We start from the raw sequence: 25,600 nt of genomic DNA, 5'->3' as shown, positions 1-25,600 counted from the left end.
CTTAATTTTATTTTAAACAAGAACATGTTTACTTTTAATTCAGGTAGTCAGTAAATAACTTAAGGTTCTAATTTTGCCCTTTGTGTTAGACATTTTGTCCTTTTTTGATATTCTTTTCTTGTGCTTTTTAAAGTCGGCAGCTAAATTTGTGCTCTCCAGGTAAAACTTAAAAAAATTAGGCTAATGAAAAATCAAGGCCTGGAGACACGTCAGGTTGGAAAAATTTGAAAAAAGAATTTGTTTGTGGTTACTGCAAAGAAAAAAGTTTCAAAATTGATCAGGAATTGTTAAAAAAATGCGATTTGAAGAAATATGCTGAACCAACAAGTGAGTTTACAAATTGATTATGATTCTTATAAAAAAATAAACTGTTTTGGACTAATTTGCTATTGGTTATTATTAAAGTAGAACTTTAAATTGACGTGCTTAGATCAATCATGATTCGTATTATCGAAACTTCTTTTTTGTAGCCTTAATTTTTTTTGCTAACTGTTACAATAATAATCTTTCTTCTTAATTTTCTTTCTTTATATTGCTTAAAGCTACCTTTTGGTGACATTGCAAATTCATTTTTTTCTTTCTTTTCTAGGTTTGGTGGCTGTGCAGTTTTAAGGTTGGTTGGATTTGAATCTTTATCCTCGGACTAACAAAGCCTTGATTGGTTCTTCCTGGTAGTTTCGCATACGGTATTTGTAGAGGCTCTTGACACAGGGCCGGTTACCGAGATTGGCAGAGTGAAGTTTTCCGATTATTGAAGTGTTGTTGCCGGAGAATTATTCCATTCACTAGGTGCCGCTGAATGGAGAGCAGTCCTGAAATGCGTTGCTCAAGCGCACATCCCGAGAGTCGAACTTGCGCCGCGTGATCTTGAGCCGGTCGCGTAACCACTAGGGTGGAGTGAAAAAAGAAAATTTTGATTTTTGCTCTGTAATAGCGATTAAAAGTTGTAGTGTGGCTTGACTATTAAGCTTTGAAAATTTCAGCGTTTTAAAATAAAGTTTTCGTCTGCCGCAAGCAAGTTCAAGATTACAAGGGATGTGCTGATTAAATATCACAATTTGCTTCAGATTTTTTTCCGCAACAAAACCATCGCATGTGACGTCATAGAGGATATTTCTTACGATTCAATTAGTCCATTTAAGCAACATAATCGGAAATATGCAATTCTTAAAAAGGGCCTGAAAAAGCCATTGCAGCGGTTTGTATGTCTGTTGCATTTTAATGAATTACCACTGAGACACTTGATGCATTATCTTGATGGAGTTACATCTGGTCCACTAAGTTTTTCTGGCTCCATTGGTAAAAAACTTGAAGACTGTGACAGTTTACCAGTCACAGAGTTTGAGGCTGTTGATATTCAACTGCCTTCAATTGACGTGAGCTTAAGCACAGACCAGCAGTAGCCTACTGTACTTGTATGGCATCTGTAAAGCAATTAGCTCAGGGCGTTGTGATGCCAAGCTTGCCTATTGTAATCCAAGAAAGATGAATCACTCCAGATGGCTGACAACAACCAATCGCATTTTGAAGCTTTATGTTTCACGAAACAATCCCTGTAAAATCTGAGAGCGTTGGTCTTCTTCATCGTGTATCACACGGCCGTAGCCCAGAGCATCACGCAGGCTCTTGCTCTATCGTTGAACTCGGCCAAATCCTGTGCAGAGCACCTTGCTTTTAGGTCAGGGCATTCGAGTAGATGTTGCATCGTTTGCTCCTGTCCGCATTTGCAACTTGTGCTCCCCATGGAATACCCCCAGTGTCTCATCAAGGTTTTACACCTGCCAATACCAGTTCTTAAGCGGTTGAGGCATCGCCAATACTTCCACGGTTCACGTTTTCTGGGAGGAAGGCTCTCCATGGGTGTGAGCTCCATATTGGCCAATGTCGGTCCGGCTGCCAGTCTCTCCTGCCATAGTTGAACCCGCACATTGGCGGCGACATCGTCATGACCTAATGGGACAACTGAAGCAAGGAAACTTTTGGTGGAGTAGCCTACATTGCCAAGTTATACGCTCCAACGTGGTTTGCAGTGAAAACGCAACCTTCCTGTACTACTTACTGTAAAGGAGCTAAACACTTTGTTTCACGTAGTTAAAAAGTCGCGCTGTCTTAGCGCTGAACTAAAAGCAATAGTTGTCCCTGGTATCAACCGAAATGCCTTTTTTGCTCACCAAGAGAACCTATTGCTGTGGATGTTGGTAGATGAACGTCTGTACAACAGAAAATTAGCACTGAGAAGGATACTTTCCAGAAAACAAGGTCATGGAGATTCCATTCGTCTCTTTAAAGTTCCACTCTTGATCTTTGAAGCAAACGAATACTTTGAACTGATTGATTGGCAGCATACAGAGAGATATGAACCACCACTAACTCGAGACATACCGGACAGTCAGTTAATGTCCTTCATTCAAGATGTTGCAGCTCCAGAGCTTGAATTTCCTAGCTATCCGTGTCACACGCAAGCCATGGAAGGGGCCGTGCGCCTCGTTATTGAAGCAGCATCTGCGGTGTGTGGGCAAAAACAACGGGAGGGATTTATTCGAAGTAGACTGCAGTCAAAATTAGAAATGCCTGTATTCAATACAAAACGAGAGTTTTTGGCAAATGGAGTGCTTAATGAGATTTAAACTCATGGGAGTCGGCAGAGAGGGGCACTTGTCCCCCTGGATTTGGGTTTTATAAACGTTTCTTTCCTTATGAAAACGATACTTTCAAAAATGTTTCTTACCTTTGGGCGATAATATCTTTTTCATCCAATTTTCTTCGAAGTAAACCAACATTTTTCCAGGACTATTTTTTCGCGCTTTCGGAAACTATCGCTAAGTATGCCTTGGAAATATCTTTAATTGTAACGTTTTCGCTCGTGCCGTCCAAATTTACGTTACATTTCATCAATACACTTAGCTACGTTGCACTCGTTGTAGCTCACAAGATGAAATTTGGCTTAAAAGATGTTTGCCCCCTCCCCCTGCAATATTTCTGCCAACGCCCATGTACTGTATAAGCTGATGATTTAAAAAGCGTTTACAATATTTATATGGGATCAAAAGTAAACAGGCAACCGAAATCTCAATATTGTCATATTAAGAAAAACACTTTTCTACTGTAGTTTGCTTTACCTTCATTGCACATACTTGCTTAAACTGTGGTGATGAACTTGTGAAAGGAACAGAAATTTGAAGAAAATAGCTTAAAATCCGTGTTTTTTCTTATCAGTTGATCATATACATGCAACAAGCGTTCTAAAAGACGTATTTTCCACTGCATTGCAACGATTTATGTGTAATTTACAACTCTGATATTGTTAGATAGAAGTACCGAAGGTAGAAGTTAGATAAAAGTGACGATCTGCTAATTGTGATGACGTCATAGCTCCAAAATAACAGTGAAAACTTCAATGGACTTGCGGCAGACGTAAACGTTGATCAAAATCAAAAATATTTCAGCATGTGAATACATTTACCACATCACAACTTTTAGTAACTATTACAGATTGATTCTATCAACTTTCATTTTTAACCTATGTTTCACTCCACCCTAGTAACCACTGAGCTAACGGGGCGGATGTGTTTTAAGATAATGATAGTGTTGTATCCAGGACCTCCGAGAGAAGTCAGCACTGGTCGGGAAACAATACGAAAAATGGGCCCCATAATATTTTTTAGCAAATATACAGAAAAAGAAAATTATTTTCTTTTAAATTTATAATGGCCACTGCAACTTTAGCTTGCGAGTAGTAGCCTACTCTTCTCAGCTTTCTCTTACTTAGATTACATCTTCCTTTGATGTCATTAAATTCATCAGTGAATCTTGTTTAGGACCGTAATCCACATAATGCAAAGCAGTCACAAATTTAAAACTGCTAGTTGTTGGCTACTTTAGCATTGACTCAGCTTCCGATCAAGCTCTTGTTGGTTCCAACTTGATGCATTTAAGAAACGTCTTTAGAGCTTCAATTGCAAAAGGGTAATGTAAAGCATTGGGTTTGACTGCACCACGCCTTGATTACCCTCTCGAAGTCAATTTTCTTTGCAAGATGATAGGACAGCTTTCTTTAGATTTTTCAGAATTTTTCCTCTGACTGGGCTATAACTTTAAAGATGCCACAAGCTTACAGATAACACTGGTCAAAACAAATTTTTTGGCAGACAAAGTTAGAGTGTTTTTGGGGGTTTTGAAGGGCGCTGATTCCGAATATGGCCTTAGTTTTCCCGAATTGGCTCTAGTTTTGGAGATATCGCATAGGGTCATTTTGACCAAAATCCCATATTTGAGCCTTATGCACAAGATCAAAAAAACAGTTAAACCATATTAGATATTTCAGAAATGCAATTTAATGGTCAATTGTAAACAATAAAAACAGTTTTAAGTTTAAATACAGCAACATTACGAAATTTTTAGGGATATTAGATTTGTCATACTTGATAACTTGATGTTACCGATGTCATATAGCCTACATAAAATACACAATCATATACAGTAGTGTAAGTACATAAAACACTAAAAAATGTTGCATTAAATCAGTCAATCAACCTTGTATTATAAAATTTAGATAAAAGGAACCACATTATCTTTTTCATTGTAAATTGAAAATAATGGTATGAAATACAATAAGATTAAAACTATTAACTAATTTGCCCCGAAAAAATGTCTCTTGTAAGATTTTCGCTTGTAAGAAACTTTTGGGCAGTTTCTCAACAGGTTCCAGCAATAGTCTGCCATCATGTGCTCATTCCATCTGCCCTGATATCTTTCTTCCATTGTCTTGGTGGAACCTTTCCCCCTGCTCCTCACTGGAATCACCAAGATTGTCAGGAAATCTGTCAAGGTGGCTGAATAGGAAGTGAACTTTAATGCTCATGTTAGCTCCAAGTTTTCCAAATGCAGATAACATCTTTCGAACTAATTATCTGTAATTAGGTGCTTTGTGATTCCCCAAGAAGTTTTGTACTACATCCTTGAAGGAGTTCCATGCAGTGAGTTCATAGCTGTTCATCTGACTGGTGAAATCCGAATCTTTCATCAACGTTCGAATCTGAGGTCCATCAAAGACACCAGCTTTAAGCTTTTTCATCGGAGAGTTCTGGAAATTGACTGCAAATGTACTTGAAGCAATTCCCCTCCTTGTTTAATGCTTTGACGAACTGCTTCATTAACCCTAATTTAATGTGCAGAGGAGGAAATACAATTCTATCCCTGGAAACTAAAGGTTCATCGATTACATTGGCTGTCACAACTTGAAGACTGGTGCGTTCTGGCCAGTTTTTCTTGCGCCAGTGCTGGGTTCTCACCCTGCTGTGCCACAAACACAGGACGCAAGGATACTTGGTATATCCACTTTGTTGACCAATTAGAAAACTGACCATTTTTATGTCAACACAGATGAGCCACTTATGGGTATCGTAGTCAAGCTTTTCAAGGACAAGTTTGATGGCATCATACTTCTCTTTCATCTTGGGAGAATGGCCAATTGGTACAGGAGCAAAATGTAGGACGGAATGTAGGACTTTACAGTAATTTTTAAATTAGATTTTGTTACTAATTAACTTATTACGTTTTATCAAACAAAATTGATAAGATTTACGTACTTCTTGGTGAGATGTTTAGGGGGTAAATACACTAATTTGGGCTAATCTAGGGGCATAGGTATCTTCTAAACTAGAGTCAATCTGGCAAAACCAATGTCATATTCGTAATCAGCGACCTTGAAAACCCCAGAAAACACTCTTAGATGTCCTGCCAAAAAATTTTTTTCTCATTTTGTTGACCAGTGTAATCAATTACTCCAAAAATGATAAGACATTTGAACAACGCTGTTTGTAGGCAACATTATGAATTCCAACTAGATTTAGCCAAACAATAACATCCATAAACAAAAAACTCAAATAAAGAAAAAACTCACTACCTTCCAAAATCACATCATGAAAAGCATGACCACCAAAAGGCTACTTGACCACACGAAAACAGAAGATCTTTTAACTATGACAAAATTACATCCAATTGCAGCAATAATAAAATTAAAAGTTTTAAAACTGTTCGGCCACACTAAAAGATCACAATTCGGAATCAGCAAAGTTTGCACAGAAGGAAAAGTAGAAGAAAAAAAAAAAGAAAAAAACGTGGCAGACAACCAAAACGATGGCAAGACAACATCCAATCGTGGACCTGACTCAACTTGGCGACAATGGGCGAGCTGGCTCAAAATTGCCACTCTTGGAAGCAAATAACTCATGTTGATGGGCAATCTGCTGCAGGCGGAGATGATGACTGATGATGATCCATAAACAAAAAATATACAGGATTTACTTTCTTTAATCGTGCTTGGACTGATACCTTTAACTTTCCCAGATAACTTATGTTGGATACAACATCCTATGCCTGGCCAACGCAGATTTTGAAGTTAAGATTCAGTTGTCAAGCAAAAATAGTTCCCGCTTAGCTAAAACAGCACCAGTTTTCAAGTTGAAACTATCAATACAATCGAAACCGTTCATTGATACAGAAATCATTTCAGCTTCAGATTTTACGTCTTGAAGCTGTTCAACATCGCCTACCTTAACACGAAAATAATTTGTACTTGATGAGAAGCATCGAGAGTGACATTTACAATGATTGAGAAATACTTGAAACTACGCACTTCATTTAAGAATTTGTTGATTATTTAGTTGGTACATTTTTACTTTATAGTACTAAAAATGGGCCCCCCTCAAAAGTGCAAAAACAAGAAAACTACTCGTTTTTCCTTTACAATGTTTTGCTAGGGGGGAAACTGGCCCGACTTCCCCCCCCCCTCTCGGAGCCACTGGTTGTATCCAGTGCCGGGTTAGGGTATTTCGGGCCCTGTGCGGAATATGCTTTTGCGGGCCCCAATGACAATGATCCAATTCAGTAGCGTAGCTAGATATTTTGAAAGGGGATGGGGGTTGGACACCCAGTGGTGGTGGGTATGGGGGGCCTCCCCCAGAAAAATTATTTTTGAATTTGGTGGATTCTGAAAGCATGTTTAACAAAAATTTGGGTATGAATATTACTGTATTGTAAGCTTGTAAAGCGTATGAGCTTGTAAAGCTGGCCCGACGCGGCAATCTCAGCACTTGCCTCACCCTAAAGCCGCAACTGACTTCAAATATACCGGTACTTGCTTGTAAATCGAATTTTTCCATTGGGAATGACAAAAATTAGGCCTGCCGTACTGCATTTTCTGAGTAAATTGCGGGCCCTGTGCAATCGCACGGTTTGCACACCCCAAAGACCGGCACTGGTTGTATCGATGCATATTTTGAACCTTTCGGTTTTGTTATTTTTTCCTTTTGTTGGTGCAAAACTCGTGTGTTTACTTATCGTTTTCTCAATGTTCGCGCCATCAATGAATAATAAATTGAAATTGCTAAAACTTGTTTTATTTGTGATTTTCATAAAGCTTTTGAAATTTTGAATCAGAATTTTTTGTTTCACTTGAATATATCTCACTTTTTATTATTTTGTTTTTCCAAATTCATGCGGTCACACTGAGCCGGTTTTATGTAGGCTACTGTAACTTTTTGCCTCGCCGAGTCATTTCTGTATGACTTACAATTTCATTTTCTTAATTGTCTTTAAGACTTCCTAATTTAAAAGTTTGAGAAACTTTTAACGTCTTGAATTAGGTAAAGTGTAACTGGGAGTTTTGCAGTGACCACACTTTGACCATTAGAGTGGGGTCAGGTCACAAAGATTGTACTTTCAGCCTAAATCAGTAGTAAAACTCGGTCAAATGATGCTGTAACAGAGGGTAATAAAATGTTTACTCAAAATATTTCAATGGGGGAAAACTACCCGTGGCTATATTATAGGTTTCCACGTTGTCAAGGCCTGTTTCCACAGGTCGCTATATGCTTCAAACAAATACTTTTCTTTTTTAAACGCATAAGACGGCTGACATACATTCGGACGGAAAAGCATGGTTGATATGTGACTATGTCAGTTGTATGAGCCCTGACTGGCTCAGATTTAGGAAAACGTTGGAATCTCAACTTCCAAAGTCTTCTGTTGCCCTAGGTGACTTAATTAGCCTAGAATGGACGATTTTAGTGCTGACTGCTGAGTCTAACTTGAACCGAGTCTGGCTTTTATGGCGATTAGGCTACTTAGTCTATTTCTGGACACACCTGGCCTCGCAAGGCTGATTTTCAAGCTGATGGATTCTCAACCTTCGCATAAAATGTGAATTTCGTCAATTTGTATTCTCATTTATGGCTTACGTCATTATTACACCAAAGTCAGGAGATATTTTGGGAAAATATAAGTCTTCAGTAAAGGCCTATTCAACAAAACGCTTCTAAGTCAGACAACATAGGCCTAGTAACTAGGTCGTCGAACCAGTGATCACTCAGGCATGCGACGACTCAGCTACAGTTCAAGGCAGTAAATAATATTCTCAGCTAGCATTGGGTTGGCTTGAACTAAATCTGCTCACGGGTTGCTCAGTTGTTACTTGTTCATTTTTGCCATTTGCCAACTTCAGTGACTGCAGAAATGTTGCAAGCTCAGAGGAGACTCTAATTAGTACGCAATGTTGCCAGACTCTAGTCTCCAGCTTTCTCACAATACCATTTCAACCCCCAAGTTACATCGTTTCATCTAGAACTACACCAACGCCCTAAATTTACTCCTAAAAATACAGAAGTGTTGGAAAAGTAATGGGAATAACAGAAATTCACATAGCAAAAAACGAAAATCACACAGTTACATGTACAAAACAGCTAATACAGTATGATAGTTAGGTGGAAAAGCTAGGTTAAAATAATTCAAACAGAATAACTTTTCATTGTTCTTCCAATAAGGCACTGCAAGTGTGCAACAGCCAAAAAACATGTCTGCGACCTTAACTTTTTGCATCGTACTTTCCGCAGACCTTGAGCCGAATCTTAGAACCAATGATCCGTAGGGATAGCCTACACAACATTTTTACCGATGAAGAAAAGTTTACAAAATGCTTGGCATACTCATATGACTGCGTGAACAAATGTCTTGTCACAGAATAATAAGAGAGCAAGCTTTACAACAGATGGGGCGGAAGCGTTAATTGGAAACGTGTAGGCATGATTGAAGAACACACTAAAAATAACAACTCTCTGTGATGCTTTCGCCACGCCCAGTAGAAGGTCGGCTACATCCACAAAGTCATGTGATTCAAATTGCACAGTGTCTTGTGACATAAGAACGTAGGCTGCTATGTCTTTACATTTTATTGCTATCAAACAAACCGAGTTGACTCGTAGTTTCTCTCAGACCAAGTTGTTGGCTACGGATTATCACGTGTTTATAGATCTACTGGACCATTCTGAAGATTGTGTCTTCGTCAAGTCAGTCAACATGACAATCTTTATGGTAGGTGTGAAGTGGTGCGACTTCAAAATTATATTACTAGTGGCAAGGCCTATGAGAGGGGGGTACGAAGGGTACGGCGTACCCTTGAGGGCCCAGACTTGTGTTTGTTGGGGGGGGCGGAATTGTGGTTTTATAGTTTACGTGTAAAAATATTTGGTTAAAACCATCCTAAACGACTGATTTCAAGAATAAAAGTTGTTATTCTTTGGTCCTGGGGGCCCCGTAATCTAGCAAAAGGGCCCAGAAAGGTAATCGAGTGCTTTGCGAGCAAATTAGTGGCCCAGAGTGGTAATTTAATGCTTTACGTGCAAAAATGTTCTGTTAAAAGCACCCTAAATTAAATCATAAAAGTTAGTTATTCTCCTGTCCGGGGGGGGGAGGTATAGTGTAGCAAAAACAGGTTTGAGAAAAACCTAGGCAAAAAGCCTGGGTGTTTTTTTGTTTTTTAAAAACCATTTGAAAAAGGTAGTTTAACGCTTATTTCACTTCAAAATGAATTTCGGAGTGAGAGCGGGAGCCGGAGAATACTTTCGGATCATCTCTTGTTCACCTCTGCTAGTGCTGGGCATGTGGTGAATACAAAAGTTAATGAAGAAAGGTTATGATTGGTCAGATGATTAACTTGATTATGTTTTAACAAGATGTTATGTTTGAGCCTTGGTAGAGAGCTTGGCTTGTACCAGATACATATAACGCTCAGTAACGTTAACGGATGTAACATTAAACACACAAAAAAACATGAAAAAACTACTAAATCCAACGTTTTCGACACCACATAGTGTCCCCTTCAGAAATAATTATAAGCTACATCTAAGAGAAATGAAAAAAAATGAATTCTATGTAAAAAATTTTACATTGAAGATGTACAAGCGACACCTCTCAACAGCACCATCAACAACTGACACACGAATTCAATGCAGGATATACAAATTGGCGAGGGACAGATCACATGATATGCATAACACAAAATAATAGTTTTATTGCAGCCTGATACTATTATTGCGCACAGGTGTCCAATTCTGCAGTAAAATGTTGTATGGTGTGTAATACGCCTAAGCAAACATCACGCGTTTTGCCCAAGACAAAGGGGGCCCGGAGTGAGAGGAGGGCCCGGAATGACTCTTCATACCCCTAGTGAAAATTTCTCTCAGAGGCCCTGACTAGTGGACAGTAAACTTTTTGTCCGCAATATCACCATTACATTTGAAACTGTATAATTTTAGCCTAAGTAAGGCACGACATGTTGATATATTTACTTTTAGTACCGGTATTCATTTTTTTAAATTTATTCAGTCATATTAACGCGGCTAGGCTACTACACCACAGAGCATGTAGCATAATATCTTACAGCCTATAAAGCCGCGTATATATCACGCCATGATTCAGCAGCTCCTGAAAGTTTACGGCTGGTTGAAATTGCAAACTATGTAAACAAATAGATGCCTGCACGACACACAAAAGCAATTTCGAACATGTGACCATCTTATTTACTGTAACTGGTCTGCATATGTCATTCACCTTTGAGCCTGAGGCAAATTGACCTAGTTGACGTGATTCATAAGGTGGCCTTTTTGAGTGTTTGCTGTCTGTGCTTCCTGGAAAATAACAAATAGGATAGCTGACCAAGCGCACACACAACACCAACAGTGGCAACTGCAATTGAGCCACTGCAGTGTAAAAAAAAGATGAACTTTACAGTAGGCTACCGTATAAAGATTTACGTTCTTGCACTTCACGAATCAGCTACTTTCTGAGACTAAACCACATCTCCCAACACACACTGGACTACCGTACTAAATTTACTTGACATGAAACTACTGTTTCTAGGCAGATGAGTGTAGCAAGAATTGACAGCGATAGACACGTGTTTCGCTCACTAGGCTCATCAGTATCGCACCACCAATTGTCGTAACAATCCAAGTGAACGAATTCCTGCGAAGTTTTGGCAACAGCTGTATAATTTCAAGAAAAAAAAAAGGCTTGAAGTAGAACTGCAGAGCTAAGGTACAATACTTCATACAAGGATTGCTACATTTCACCAACAAATATCCAATTTAGCCAAACAAAGTACCGGTACACAACTTTGCAAACGAAAAGCAGCAGGAAAAAGTAACGTTGGTTCAATTCCTGATGTGAGCGCTCCAGCAACGCATTTCAAGGCCTCTACAGATATGCGACACTGTAAAAATAACCCTCCAAAGCTTTTTCGGTCTCAAGGTAAATATTCTCATAATCGTCAACTTTTAATATGTATAAATTGATAAGCATAACGTAAGAGATGAAGCAAATGCAAACAAGAATCAAGGATGGAATTATAAACGCATGCATACAAAATAGCTTGAAAAAACTTCCCATAAGAGTGATTCTTGCGTTAGAAAAAAGTGAATAGTTCATGTAGAATCAGATGCTATACCGCAACACAGATTGATATATAAGCATACGACGACATTACAAAAGCAAACTCAATCTTTAACAAAGTCGAGTTAAAATTGGACTCTTATGGTTGGCGAGAATTTAGGGAAGAACAACTTGTCGCTCAGCACCAAAAATTTATGACATTTATACTGCAATCAATGTAAGCAAACATATTTAAGTCTTTTGATGTCACACTCACATTTGTTACTACTGATGGGACTTTAAAATGATCTTCAACACAAAGCTTAAAAAATGAAATCATAGGATTTATCATCAGTCACACAACTGACTTCATGTTAAAAGGTGTAAATGCTGGTACACGCAGCGATGTTAAAACACCAGTTTTTTCATTCCTTGTGTTTTGAAAGTTTTTTTTATTTTATTTATAATGCCATTTTCAATCATTTCATAAATTTTCAAGCAACAAGCATTGAACAGCAAGGGTCAGGAATTAAATTGAAATTCAGTTTTAGTTTCCATGATTCATTGGCGAAGTTTGATATGCAGGCTTGCGATGTAATAAATTTGCAAGTAAAAAGTAGTATATAATATATTGACTAACATCCTTCTTTCAAATGAGAAATTGTTGAGAACAACCTTTGTGAAAGTCTGTTGTAAACCATCAGTGACAAGTGAACAACTTGTCAAAAATCTTGAAAAAAATAAACGTGAAAAATTTAGATCAGTAATCGCATGATAGAAATATAATCTGGATAACAAATGCATAGAATGAAACCAACCAAACAGGTTCAACAAAAACAAAGCATTTGCAACACCTTCTTCAAGCCAGAAAATCTGCAAAATTGAGGTCAAGATTATTTTGATTTTAATAAACGAAAATATTCAGTGAAAGTATCCCACATGGCAGCAGTTTGAGACACAACCGTCGGATCAGTGGATGTGTAGTCCAAGCAACCAGAATTAAACATGGAAAGACCACGCAAGTTTAACGCTTTTGCCAGTTTGAATTTAACAATAAGACTATCAATATTATCAAATTGAAATTGATGATAAATGCCATTTTGTTTAGTCGTGAAATAAGGTGACTGTGCTCTCTCATTCCACTTTAATCCGCCAATGTTGTTTTTAAATTGTTGGCTGATCTGAAAATAAGCAATTTGTGTCCCCCCAGATCCAAGTATCACACATAAGTTATCACCGCTAGAATTATAAAAGTGAGAGCAGGTGTAGTCATATCCATACCAAGGGACAGCCATAACAAGTTGCTGTGGATTAATTGAGAGGTTTCTTATATATAAATCATATCCTTCTTTGATGAGATAAAATGGGCTATTTGAGTTTGCTATCAGAAGATCTATTGTTGCATCGTAATCCATAGAAATCAAATAATCAGTTGATTTTGAAAGTGCCACGTAATCATAGCAATAACCAGATATACAACCAATTAAGTATGGGGAATATGGAACATCAAAAGTAACAATATAATTGGGATTTAATTTTTTTACTGCAATATATGTTTCCTTGGTGAGCACAGAAATTCCGTCAACAACATCTATTGTATATGCAGCACCTTCAATGTCAATATTTAATCCATCAAAGTTGTACTTTTTCATTTGATCCATCCATTGAGACATTGTGTGGTTCCGAAAAGATTTGTCAGAAAGTTTAGGGAAGTCACTGACACTCATCCCAACCATCATTGTAACACGAACATTTTTTGAATGAGCAAAGCAGTACAATTCACTGCTTAAATCTAGTGAACCAGTAAGAATCACATTCGTTACTTCTGTCCAGTTCCAGTTTTTCCAATTTTTTTCGCTGTTAACTGCAAATACTACCAACTCTTTCGCATAATGGATTGAAACTGGCTTGCAAAGATCAGCAGAAGAGCATGGGCAATTTCCTGAAACTAGCCCAAACAACAAAACAAATGGAACTACTACAAACAATTTTACAGAAAGCATTTTAACGTCACTGTTCTCTATGCTGCAAATCAAACAACGCAAGAAAAAAGTTATTGCATTGTTTGAAAACAAGACTCAGAGCCAATTTGCATATTAAAAAAGAGATCGCCTGACTTTCACAAAAAGTTTTGAAGTGGAGTGTATTTGGAGTTTGGTTCCACAGCTTTGCATTTTATTAAAGAAAATAAGTCTCGTATAGTGCTGTTTGTGGAAAAAAAAGCTGTCTTCACAATTTTTGATCAAGCCGTTATACTTATATGTGTGCGCCACTGAAAACATTTACCTGCTAAGTTGACAAAAAAAAAATTGTACCCTGAGCTATTTAGTGATATGCGCAATGGGTTGTACGGCCATTAAAGATCACATATTCGATTGTCAAACATGTTCTAATAACAAACCATCCTTGGAGTCGTTTAGAATTATGCGTAAATGTTCTACCGAATTCGCCACTAAAATCCACGAGGCTTTGCTAATAAAATCATACAATCCTCGCCTCAATACACAGTTGTTTGCCTCAGGTGCTTCTTATTTACTCAACGTCTTTTCTTGATACGTCATATGATGCGTCTTTGCCTCGTGTGATTTAAACGCCATATGATGTGCCTTTCTCCTATGCTATGCCGTTTCATTTTGCATTTCGTTTTTTCAATTCAGTGTTTAGATCAGTTATTCATTTTCAGTGTAGATATGATAAGCAGTTATTTTTTTGTTACTTGATAAGGGCTAACGTGTGTATGGCCGAAAACGTTTGTAGCTTATAGTTTATGTTCAATTTTAATGGATTATGTTAAATGCCGTGTGGTTGCTTGGTTGTATATGCCTTATCATTATTACGTCACAGAAGCTGCTTACGTGCGTTTGAAATATCGCAATCTATTCTAGTCATTTTAAAATTGTTGCTTGAAAGGTTGGTCGCATATTTAACTGTTTTGCTTAGTGCTTGGCAGCTGGACAAAATTTCCGTCTTTATCTCAGTAATTTGTATTGTAGTGACAAGTTTTAGTGGCGTACAGTGTTGCGTCCCAATTTCGACAGCCTTGAGGCTAATCTTACAGAAATACAATTCTTGAATAGACGTTTTCAGAAGAGTGTTTCTTTCGGTCATTACCGGTACATACAGACGAACGGATCCGGGAATCTTATGTTACAATTTTCCCATGAAAAGATTATGGTTTACCGTTGTGACCAATAGTATTCAGTAATTCTTGCTTTATTAGTTAGACCAGAACTTTACAAAACTATTTTGCGCTAAACTCAGGCCTTAAAACTCGTATTTTTTTGCGGCAGCCATCGTGGCCTACCCAGAGCTCCTTCTCGGAGGCCAAATCTGCGCGCTTGGAGGCCAAAATACAAATAACAATAGCACAAGTAAATAGAATTAAACTTGCAACAATGCTAAAATGATCACTTTGCGTTGTTGAAGTCTGGGCGACGTCCTGCAATAGAATCGTTGTACCACGCAAAAACTGCTTTATCGGGATTGTAGTCCGGTATTGCGAGACCATTTAACGACACTAAATTGTTTCAGCTGCTCAGTAAATTGTATCAACTGCAAGCCTTAAAGTAGCCGGCGGCCATGGCCGCTAAGTAGTGGTTGAATGACCGCCTGTGCTACCTCCTCCGTCGACCAAGTTTGGCCGCCGGTTTCTTCTAGCCAATTATTTAATTTCGCAATAGAATGATCGTGGATTAAATGACGAAAATATGTAGTATCAAAGAGTGACGCAGAATTAGGTCAGCGCATCATAGTCACTACTGTTGTATTGAATATATACAGCTGCGATCACCAGCGCTGTAAGTCTTGTTTGCAATTCCCGATGTTTATTTTAACAAAGTGTTAATCCGAAGTGCTAATTTACATCGGCTGGCAATATTGTCGTTTTTATATCAATTCAATGTTGTCGGACATTGAATCGTTGTTAAAAAGGAAAACTAGGTTAGTTGACATCCGTGGGTAAAACACGTGTCTTCATAGTTGAGAACGCTGTGGGTTAGTGACTTCACACCCTCAATGGTGACATCATAACGGAATAAATGGTCAGGTTTTATGAAAGGCGTTATGCAGTTGAAACAATTTACTGAGCTGCGAGCAGTGAAAACAATTTAAGGTCGTTAGATGGTCCCGCAATACCGGATTACAATCCCGATAAAGCATTTAATGCGTAGTGCAACGATTCTATTGCAGGACGTCGCCCAGACTTCAACAACGCAAAGTGATCATTTTAAATGCAAGTTTAATGCTATTTACTTGTGCTATCGTTATTGTATTTTGGCCTCCAAGCACGCAGATTTGGCCGCCGAGAAGGAGCTCTCGGTAGGCCACGATGGCTGCCGGAAAAAAAGACGAGTTTTAAGGCCTGAGTATATACCATTTTACTTTACGATTAAAATAAACGTCGGAAATTACAAACAAAACTTAGCCAAACATGCAAATGAGCGAAAGTTTTTTAAAAAACTTTATTCTACAATAGATCATTTAATAAGCGGAAAATTCGTCTTGTTTTTGTTCAGTTACGTTCGTCTAGTACTGCTCTAAAATCATGCAAAAAATCGCAAACCTGAGACTTGCGGTTTCGCGTCACTGTAATTAACGCTATTACTCGCGCACAATGGATGAATGCGCGTTGGCCGAATGCGCTGGTAGGCTACAGCTGGTGATCGCAGCTGGATATATTCCATATACACAATAGCGAATGTTCCCGCACAATACCACAGTGGTGATTATAACACGCTGACCTAATTTTGCGACACTCTTTGATACTACATATTTTCAACAGTTAATCCACGCTCATTCTATTGCAAAATTAAATAATTGGCTAGAAGAAACTGGCGGCCAAACTTGGCCGACTGAAAAGGTAGCACAGGCGGTCATTCAAGCACTACTTAGCGGCCATGGCCGCCGGCTGCTTTAAGGCTTGAAACTCCTTCAGATTTATCAAATTTTCTTGACGCTGCTTCATTTTTACTTTTCTACGGCTTCATTTCTACGGCTGAGAGTTGAAGGAGACTTACGTTATTCACTCTCTGGAGTTAAACTTCGCATTAAAAACCTAGTTGCTAAGAAGCAGTGTCAAGTATCTCACTGATGTGTACAATAAACAGACAAAAATGCAATTTTTTTGGTATGATACTTATTTAAAATCTAGGGGGGCGCGAGGCATATGACCATTATTGAAGGGGGGCTTGATAGAAAAAAGGTTAAGAACCAGTGGCGCCGGCAGGGGGCGGCAAGCGGGGCAGCTGCCCCCCCCCCCAATGTTTTGGGCATCATCTTTTTAATTTTTTTTTTTTTAATAATACATATTAATATATATTTTTTTAATATTTGGATCCCAACCTCAAGTACGGTAAGTCAACTCAAATTGCAAGGGGGGGGGGGGGGGGGGTAAAAGCTCTCTCTTTAAAAAAAGTATGGAAAACCTTGATGACTAAATCGTACAGTAGATTAAAAGATTTTCTACAGAAGCAAAGATATAGACTTTTTAAAGTTTTAACTAACGTCACATTGATGTAGAAAAATAACAACCTGTTAAAATTTTGATATCTCACACTCCCATGACTTCTTCCGCGCGCATTTTGGCATTGGTTGCTTGCAGTGATTCTTTCACTTAAACAAAACGTTTCGTTTCAGCAGTTTTGAGTTGTTCGATTCTTAAGTTGTAAAGGAGACTCAATTTCTCCAATATTTATCATTTATGTTTCTTCTTTAATCTCAGCAGAGTATAAAACTTGTAAAACTTTTTCATCCATACGACGTCATGAATGAAATTATATCTCAAATCAGCCTAATGACGTGACAACATCTAAACATTTTACCGAATAATAAATTAACAAATTCGATCGTCAAAAGTGGTTTGGTGGTGGTAAATATTACGTAATGAAAAAAATGTGATAAGGTTGGAAGACATTACGTCATGTATTTTCAATACAAATATGAAGTTTAAAATTTATTCTTTTGTTCATAGTCGTAATCCACCTTCAAAGCGGCACTACAAAGAACAATTTTCGATAAGGGGGGCATCAAGAATAAGTCGACATGACTTTTAACCCTTAGAAGGTTGGGCTCCTGGAGTCTTGCTCAGTTTGGGGGGGGGGGCTGTCAATTGTTCTTCTTATGCTTTAGGAGTGATATCTCTGTTATTTTGGCACGGTTTCAAAATTTGGGATTCACTTTGTAAAATTATTCACGCTGAGCATATCCGAAAATTAAAACTATGTGAATTTTAGAACTGCTCATATACGTTGAAATGTTGAGGTCACTTATGAGTGTAATTTGTAGCCTGAGTTTACACATTATTTTTTGGTAGAGTAATAAAAAACGTGCATAGTAATGTTGTGATTAATTTTTTATACATTATTTTGCATACAGCCAATGCCCTTCACGCTGTGAAACAGTTAGGATTAACGAGACATGGGCCAAATTAATTAGGCTACTTTCATCCAGCTGGTGGGAAAATGTTTCACAATAGAATATGAAATATTTCAGAGGATGTGCTGAGAAATGCATTACATCTTCAATTTATAACCTTTATTCGCTCAAAATTTCAGCTCAATAGAGGTGAATAAAAGTTAGGAAAAGTCAAGAAATCTCGTAGTCGCAGCCTCAGTGGTTTTAGAGATACAACTGTTGATACAAAAAAGTTGAATTGACAGCCCCCCCCCAACCTTCAGGGGTTTGCATTGAGTCAACAGATCTATGCCTGTATTACGTCAGCTCCGGGGATCAGTGAAATATAAGGTTGTCATCTTCAGTGCAACAAGACCATTGATTGATTGGTTTAGTGAGGATTCGTAGTCCCATTGCTTTCATTTTGAGTGATCATACTGATTTTCAATTTATTCCTACAAGACGTTACGTAATGAAAAAATATATAACTAAGGTTGGAAGACATTACGTCATGTCTTTTCAATTCAAAATGAAGTTTAAAATTTATTCTTTTGTTCATAGTCGTAATCCTTCTTCAAAGCGGTATTACAAAGAACAATTTTCGATAAGGGGGGCATCAAGAATATGTCGACATGACTTTTAAGGTTTACGTCAGCTCCGGAAATCAGTAAAATATAAGGTTCTCATTATCGTGATTGTAAGCCGCGGGAAATTTTTTCTCCAAAAAACAGATTCCCGGGAAGCTAAACATTTTTTCCAGCCCTGGTAGAAAACAAGAAAAATTAAATAATATACCACTGTCTTGCACCAGTGGCGTAGCCAAGGGAGGGGAGTTCGGGGGTTTCAACCTTTTAAATTGAATTTACGGATGTTAATACATTGTTTACAAGAAAAGTTGTAGCCTATGATGTAGTTTCTCGTCAAACTGTGCAAGGATGCAAGCCATCTGCAACTGCTGAGATCGCTTGTTCGATCTAGATTAACATCTAAACAGCTATTCGTTATACAAAACTTGAATATATCAGAAATAGCCTAAACTAACTTCATTGTCTCAAAGCTTTTTGTTTGACACTCATCAAGATGTATGATGTCTATGACGTTACATTTTCGAAACTTTGGGTTGACTTCAGAGCATAAAAGTTAGTGACTTCCCGGAATAAGATCGTTTTTTGAATCAACCAAGGAGAAAATTGATAAATAATAAAACTGTAATAATCTCGCAAAAAAAAGCAATCAACCTATGTCTCTAAAACAAAGTTTGCCTAATTTTAAACGTAAACGAAACTGCATTAAAAGAGCGAGTTTTGCCAATACCAAACATTCAAATATCTCAGTCTGGAATTAGCAACAAGAAAACATAGAGACTTAGCTTTATTTTCGAAAAATGCCGAGGAAAACATGATCTTATCCTTTTACTACGCCACCGGACAGCACCATTTTACAGAAATATTCATACCCACAATTTTGTTGAAAATGCTCTCAGAATGCACCAAGCTAAAAGTAATTTTTCAAAATTTTCTCGGGGAGGCTCCCAAGACCCCCCGCCGCTAAGTGTCGCCTTCGGCGAACACGCCATCGGGCTTCGCCCGCCGGCTGTCAACACCCCCCCTTTCAAAATTTTTGACTATGCTACTGTCTTGCACTGTCAATATTTTGCCCCCCCCAATGTTGAAGGTCTGGCGGCGCCACTGTTAAGAACCACTGGTTTATACAGTAGGCCTACCTATCTTTTTTGGAGATTGTGTTCTGGTTTATATGGTGTCTCCTGGGCTCAGGCATTTTTCTTTTATTTATTTTTTACTGTGCTTTATGCGATATATTATACCTTAGGTAATATTGACTTCGTTTTTCTTGGTGTTTGTTTCCTTGCCCATGGTTACCTTTGGTAGTATTCCATCTTGTTTTTTTCTTTGTGTTTGTTATGTTATTTACCATGAAAGGTGAAAAAGCACTGCTGTGCTTACAACACCATTATTATTATATTACCAAAAGCTTATAAATCTTTGTCTTGACATGGAAGCTTCATGCCTATTTGAACACAGTTAGAAATGTTATTGTAATTTAATTTCATCTCGAATTTCTGTTGGTCTCCACTGCTTTAAATTTATGTATATATAATGTTGGAAGTTTTCAGGTAATTTAATATGGAAAGTAACCACTCAAACATCTTTTAAAATAATGTATGTTTCATTTTTCTGGATGCAACCTATTTCGTCCCCTGAACACTTCATCCCCCAATTTCGTACCCTAAAAAAAAAAGAGAAAAAATAGAACAAAGCCGAAGTCGCTCATCGGAGTTTCTGCAAACATTTTCCCCTGAAAAGATTAAGAGAAAAAGTAGAACTAAGCGGAAGTCGCTGATCGGAGTTTCTGCAAACATTTTAAACATTTTAATACTGTCATTAGCCTATGCTGTGTTACCAATGCTACTACAGCTAGAAAATTCCAATGCATCCCACTGTCTTGTTTCTTTCCTGTTAAGGTAGGCTACGTCACAATCAGTCTCTGGTCACAATGAGCAAAAGTTATTCTATTCATATGTGCTGTCACGGTAAACGATTCACGTTTTTTTTGAAACAATGCATTTTTAACAGCGAAAGAAGGAAAACATTTATTGATTTTCAAGTGGCTATTTTTCCACACTTAATGCCATGGTTACAATCAGGTGTTGCCAGAGTCAAGATTAAAGTTAGGAAGGGTTAAGAGTTAGGAATAAGATTAGGGTTTTGATCTTTGCCCAGGACTAAAAAAAAATTCCAAAATACAAGTTTTTGTTTTCAACAGCTTTAAACTTTTCTCAAATTAGGGCAGAATTCGGAGCTGATATACAAGTCCCCCCCCCCCCCTTGGTAACTCATGACAAAGAGGAATTGACCAAAACATGTGGATTGAAGTGTGTGAACAGAATAGCAAAGGTAAAGTAGTTTCACCCTATATGTTTAGTCGAGTCCTGTCTTTGTCATGAGTTACCAAGGGGGGTAACTTGTATACTAGCTCCAAGAATTACTTATCTGGCAACACTATTGAGGCTATTATTACACTACATAGTGTAAATATAGCCACAGCCTAAAATGAATATGTCAACGAGAAATGCTTGTATCACGGTTCACGTGTTGGTGGTGTCACCGCATTATTTACAGCTTGCTTGCGGATCGCATAAAATGATTGACCAGAATGACAGTGGTGATTGGACACCTTTTGGAATTAAAACAACAATCATAAAACTCGTTATTGTAAATTTAACGAGCAACAATATCACCAAATTATTACTTGTAAGTTTAAGAGTGCAAAAATATTTTTCCATTAAAAAAAGTAACTGTTTAAGTTAGCAAATACAATTTTCAGAGGTCCTTGAAAAAAACTGGTTGCAAATATGGGGTGCAACCTAATTCGTTCCATGAACAATTCGTAACGTCAGATCGTACCTTGAAAAGATTGAGAGAAAAAATAAAAAAAGCCGAAGTCGCTGATTGCAGTTTCCGCAAACATTTTAAAAGGGTTAGGGTATCGGTTAGCGGTATCCGCAAACAAACAAACTGAAAAAATCGAGAGAAACAAAAAAATAGAACATCACTGATCGCAGTTTCCGTTTTTCCGCAAACATTTTAAAATTTCCGGTAATGATCCTAAGAGTTTGCCGAAGTCGCTGATCGCAGTTTCCGCAAACATTTTAAAAGGGTTAGGGTGCTTCGGCTAACAAATAAACTAAAAAGATCGAGAGAAAAAAATAGAACAAAGCCGAAGTCGCTGATCGCAGTTTCTGCTTTTCCGCAAACATTTTAAAATTTCCGGTAATGATCCTAAGAGTTTGCCGAAGTCGTTGATCGCAGTTTTCGCAAACATTTTAAAAGGGTTAGGGTTGATCGGAATTTCCGCAAACCTTTAAAAAAGGTTAGGGTTGATTGGAGTTTCCGCAAACATTTTAAAATTTCTGGTAATGATCCTAAGAGTTTTTGTTTGTTTGCGGAAAATTTTAAAATGTTTGCGGAAACTGCGATGAGCGACTTCGGCTTTTTTCATTTTTTCTCTCGATCTTTTCAAGGTACGAAATGACGGTACGAATTAGGTTGCATCCGCAAATATGCACATGGACTACATAAATAGTTTTGCGTGTGCACTGTGCACCTACCGCATTGAAATCTATGTATTGTGATTAGAAGGCTCTGAGTAATACACCTACATCCTACAGCACAATAAAACTAGGGTTCTTAAGCAGGTGTAATCATTGTTTGTCAGTACAGTAAATTTTGCTAGTTTCTAGCATTGTTAGCTTTTAGTCTCAAGTGGTGTTGGTGGTTCTGTCTTGTGACTGGTTGAAAATAATCATGGCTTAATTTTGGTATTGGATTGGCAGACCTTTTAGCATTAGTTCTGGTTGCTGACATTGTGCTTATGGCATTGCATTTCACCTTCACACCTGGCCTGAAATAAACTAGAACTTGGAGCATTGAAGACTGTGTGTCATGGTCACCCTTTACCACCATTGTAGCCTACCCAGGGATGCTGCTGTCGCATTGACAGCTATATATGAGTCAGTGTCTCGACATCTGACACGCCACGTCTTCTACAAACCGAACATATCCTGTGTAAGTTTTGCTGCTCTTGAAATGCTTCCATAATTCATTTCTGCCATTAGTGTTTCGTTTCTTTAAAAAGTTATCACTTTCCTGCAATTTCTTAACCACACTGAGTGAGGCTGGTAAACAAGATAATTCTTTTTGTTGGGACATTACAAGAAAATGTCCAGTTGAATCACTCACCTGGCACTGCTACTCTGTGTCTCTGCCAGAGTGCCAGAAACTAGAAAAACTAAACAAACAAATTAGCAATAGCAGTGTTGCTAAGTATATATAAGTTTTTGAAAAACCAAAACAGATTATTATTATTTATTTGCGTCAGACAAAGTTGTCCATATCCACAACAAGTTAGAAGTAGCCTAGCCTACTTTTACAACCGACGAAATAAAGTTTTATTTTTTCTCTTCGAGATTGGTGGCTGTGCATTTTTAAAATAGTGTTTTATTGTACCGTATGCTTACTTTATCGCTTTCTTACATATTCGCGCCTACATGTCTGCCCCGATAGCTCAGTTGGTCAGCGCGTGACTTCGCGAACAAAAAAGCTTCAAAATCAAGCGGCGCTGGTTCGACTCCAAATTGTATGAAACTTAGCATAACAAAGAATATATGATTTTATTAGTTTTTTCCAAACAAATCATATTTATTGTAAGTTTAAACAGTTTGGCCACCCAGAGTTGTGGTCTCGTGACCCGAATTTGGTTCGCGACTCGCTACCCACTATTTGCGGACCCCTGGCTTAGCCGACTGTGTTGGGTTTCACAAACATTCGACTACTTTTCTGATTATTGCTATTTGGTCTCACTGTAATCGGTGAAAAGCATTACAAGCGTCTTGTCATAATATAATCTATTTTTATATTTCAAACCAGTGTCACTGCAAACTTCTTGATCCCTCTGCAAAGTTCAATTATTGCCAAGGCCGCTGAGCGGATAATCTGGGCCCGGTACCAATGGCAATGAGATTCTTGGGGTCGAAATTCAAACCACTTAGAACAACGCACTATATCCAACGAATAGGCCACGAGGTGGTTACTTCAAGTTTCCGATCTTCTTGAATCATCTCGGGTCTGGTTCATAAGTCCCTTTTATCAACGTTACTGTGTTTTCAGTAAAAAAAAAAAATTTTTTTTCACCGTCAGTGGTGCCTTTCTTTTCTGTTTTCATTAAGTACGGTATGTCATTTGCTTTCTAACATCTGGCCTCGTTTGTACCCGCATTTCATGAGAGCGTTTGCTTCAAACTGGAGACCAGCAGTTGCTTTGATACTTTAAATTTGCTTTTCATTCACTCTGGGATCCGTTAAGTTAGCCTATTTGTTTTTTCAATTTATTTCTTGTTTAACCGGCTTAATGCGTCCGCCTCTGAATCGGTAAGCATGGGTTCGATACCTTGTCGCCGCAGTGGCGTAGCCAAGGGGGAGGGGGGGTTACAACCCCCCCTTTGGCACGCATGTGACGTCACGATATTGAGAATGATGCTTTCAGTCTAAAAAAATTTGCCTAATTTTAAACAAAATTGCATTAAAAGAGCAAGTTTTGCCAATACCAAACATCTCAGCGAGACTTAGCTTTATTTCCGAAAAAAACATGATCTTATCCTTTTGCTATGCCACCATTTTACAGGAATACTCGTAACCACATTTTTGTTGAAAATGCTCTCAGAATGCACCAAATTCAAAGTAATTTTTCAAAAATTTCTGGGAGAGGCCCCCCAGCCGCTGGGTCGTTAAACCCCCCCCTTTCAAAATTCCTGGCTACGCTACTGCTTGTCGGATCACACCAAAGTCTTTAAAAATGGTGCTGAACCTAATTCATGCTTGGCACTGAGCCGGGGACACAGTGTCGGGTTTACAGTAGCAAATGGTTTACAGTAGCCATGAGAAAGATTTCCAACACTCCAAGATTGTTTTGAATAGTTTATTTCAAACACTGATAGAAAGCGGAATCGAAAGTTTACTTAGAGTTGGCGTAGAGACTTTAAACCACTGACGCAAGGCCGATTACAGAGTTAAGTTTCCAATTGTCGTTGTCTGTGGATTATTCCATTTGCTGGGTGTCGCTGAATGGAGAGCAGCTCTTCAAATGCGTTGCTCAAGCGCACACCCTGAGGAAGGAACCAGCGCCGCTTGATGTAAGTTAGAATTTTTTTCGTTCGGGAAGTCAGGCGCTTAAACCAATTGCGCTATTCGGCAGGTTGTTCATAGCAATCCACACAAATGTCAACAACACCGCATCAGAAAAAAAAAAACAGTAGGCCTACCGTCATATGAGAAATTTTGTTGCTAATTTTAAGATTCCTGGGAGTTGTAGCGAAAATCGCGCTCTGTTGAACCGGCGTAAGTTATGAGAGGGTGACGTCATTTTCAATTCCAAAATCATGCAGAAAAATAGCTTCAAAAGCAGGTGGAGACCATGTTTTACTTTTTGCAAATCACCTTAAATTACAGTAGGAACGGTAATTCGCAATTAAGGAAGTTGTGAAGGAACTGTGGAGAAATTGTTTCGACATAGTCTGGCAATGAAAACAATTTGACAAAGCGAGTCTGATATAAGGTATAGCGACAGAAAAAATGAGAAAAGGAAGGCCAAAGAAAACGTGGGATGACACCGTGAAAAATGACATGAACAAAATAAATCTGAAAATTGGAGATACCAACAATAGTCTATAGAGATTAGGAGTCGCTGCAGACAACTGGTCGACCTTGACGTTTCGGGATAAAAACCAGGCTTCTTCGAAGCAAAATGGATGATGATAGTCTGGCAATAGCAGACCAGTGAATTTTCATCTTTACAGACAATTTATTTTTCTTATATTATTTTAGGAATCTTCATAAAACATCTTGAGCATGCTCAATCCTCAGTTTTACATACTTGCAGAGGCTTGGAACAACAAACGCAAACTTGGCCGAGATAGGTGAAGTTGTTCC

At 38.1% G+C, this 25,600-nt stretch overlaps 1 protein-coding gene, 1 long non-coding RNA gene and 1 pseudogene across 2 annotated transcripts; 1 reads left to right on the top strand and 2 right to left on the bottom strand.

Moving 5' to 3' along the window:
• The first annotated feature begins 165 nt into the window (after window positions 1-165).
• Window positions 166-23,632, top strand: LOC145786349 (uncharacterized). The gene is made up of 3 exons (XR_014291288.1): window positions 166-327; window positions 590-613; window positions 23,544-23,632. It is a non-coding gene; the product is annotated as an uncharacterized LOC145786349 (long non-coding RNA).
• LOC145786317 (uncharacterized) lies at window positions 4,554-5,153 on the bottom strand (annotated as a pseudogene).
• Window positions 11,156-13,724, bottom strand: LOC145786476 (di-N-acetylchitobiase-like). Its single transcript, XM_082598141.1, has one exon. The coding sequence runs from the start codon at window positions 13,707-13,709 to the stop codon at window positions 12,600-12,602; it is 1,110 nt and encodes a 369-aa protein (XP_082454267.1). The 5' UTR covers window positions 13,710-13,724; the 3' UTR covers window positions 11,156-12,599.
• Window positions 23,633-25,600: the final 1,968 nt, after the last annotated feature.

The sequence above is a fragment of the Aplidium turbinatum genome, chromosome 17, assembly GCF_918807975.1.
Source record: "Aplidium turbinatum chromosome 17, kaAplTurb1.1, whole genome shotgun sequence".
Classification (NCBI taxonomy): domain Eukaryota; kingdom Metazoa; phylum Chordata; class Ascidiacea; order Aplousobranchia; family Polyclinidae; genus Aplidium; species Aplidium turbinatum.
Note: the sequence above shows the minus strand (reverse complement) of the source record. Positions and strands in the feature narration are given on the sequence as shown.

Coding starts and splice junctions, on each gene's coding strand:
- LOC145786476 (XM_082598141.1), bottom strand. CDS start 13,709: ATGCTTTCTGTAAAATTGTTTGTAGTAGTTCCATTTGTTTTGTTGTTT.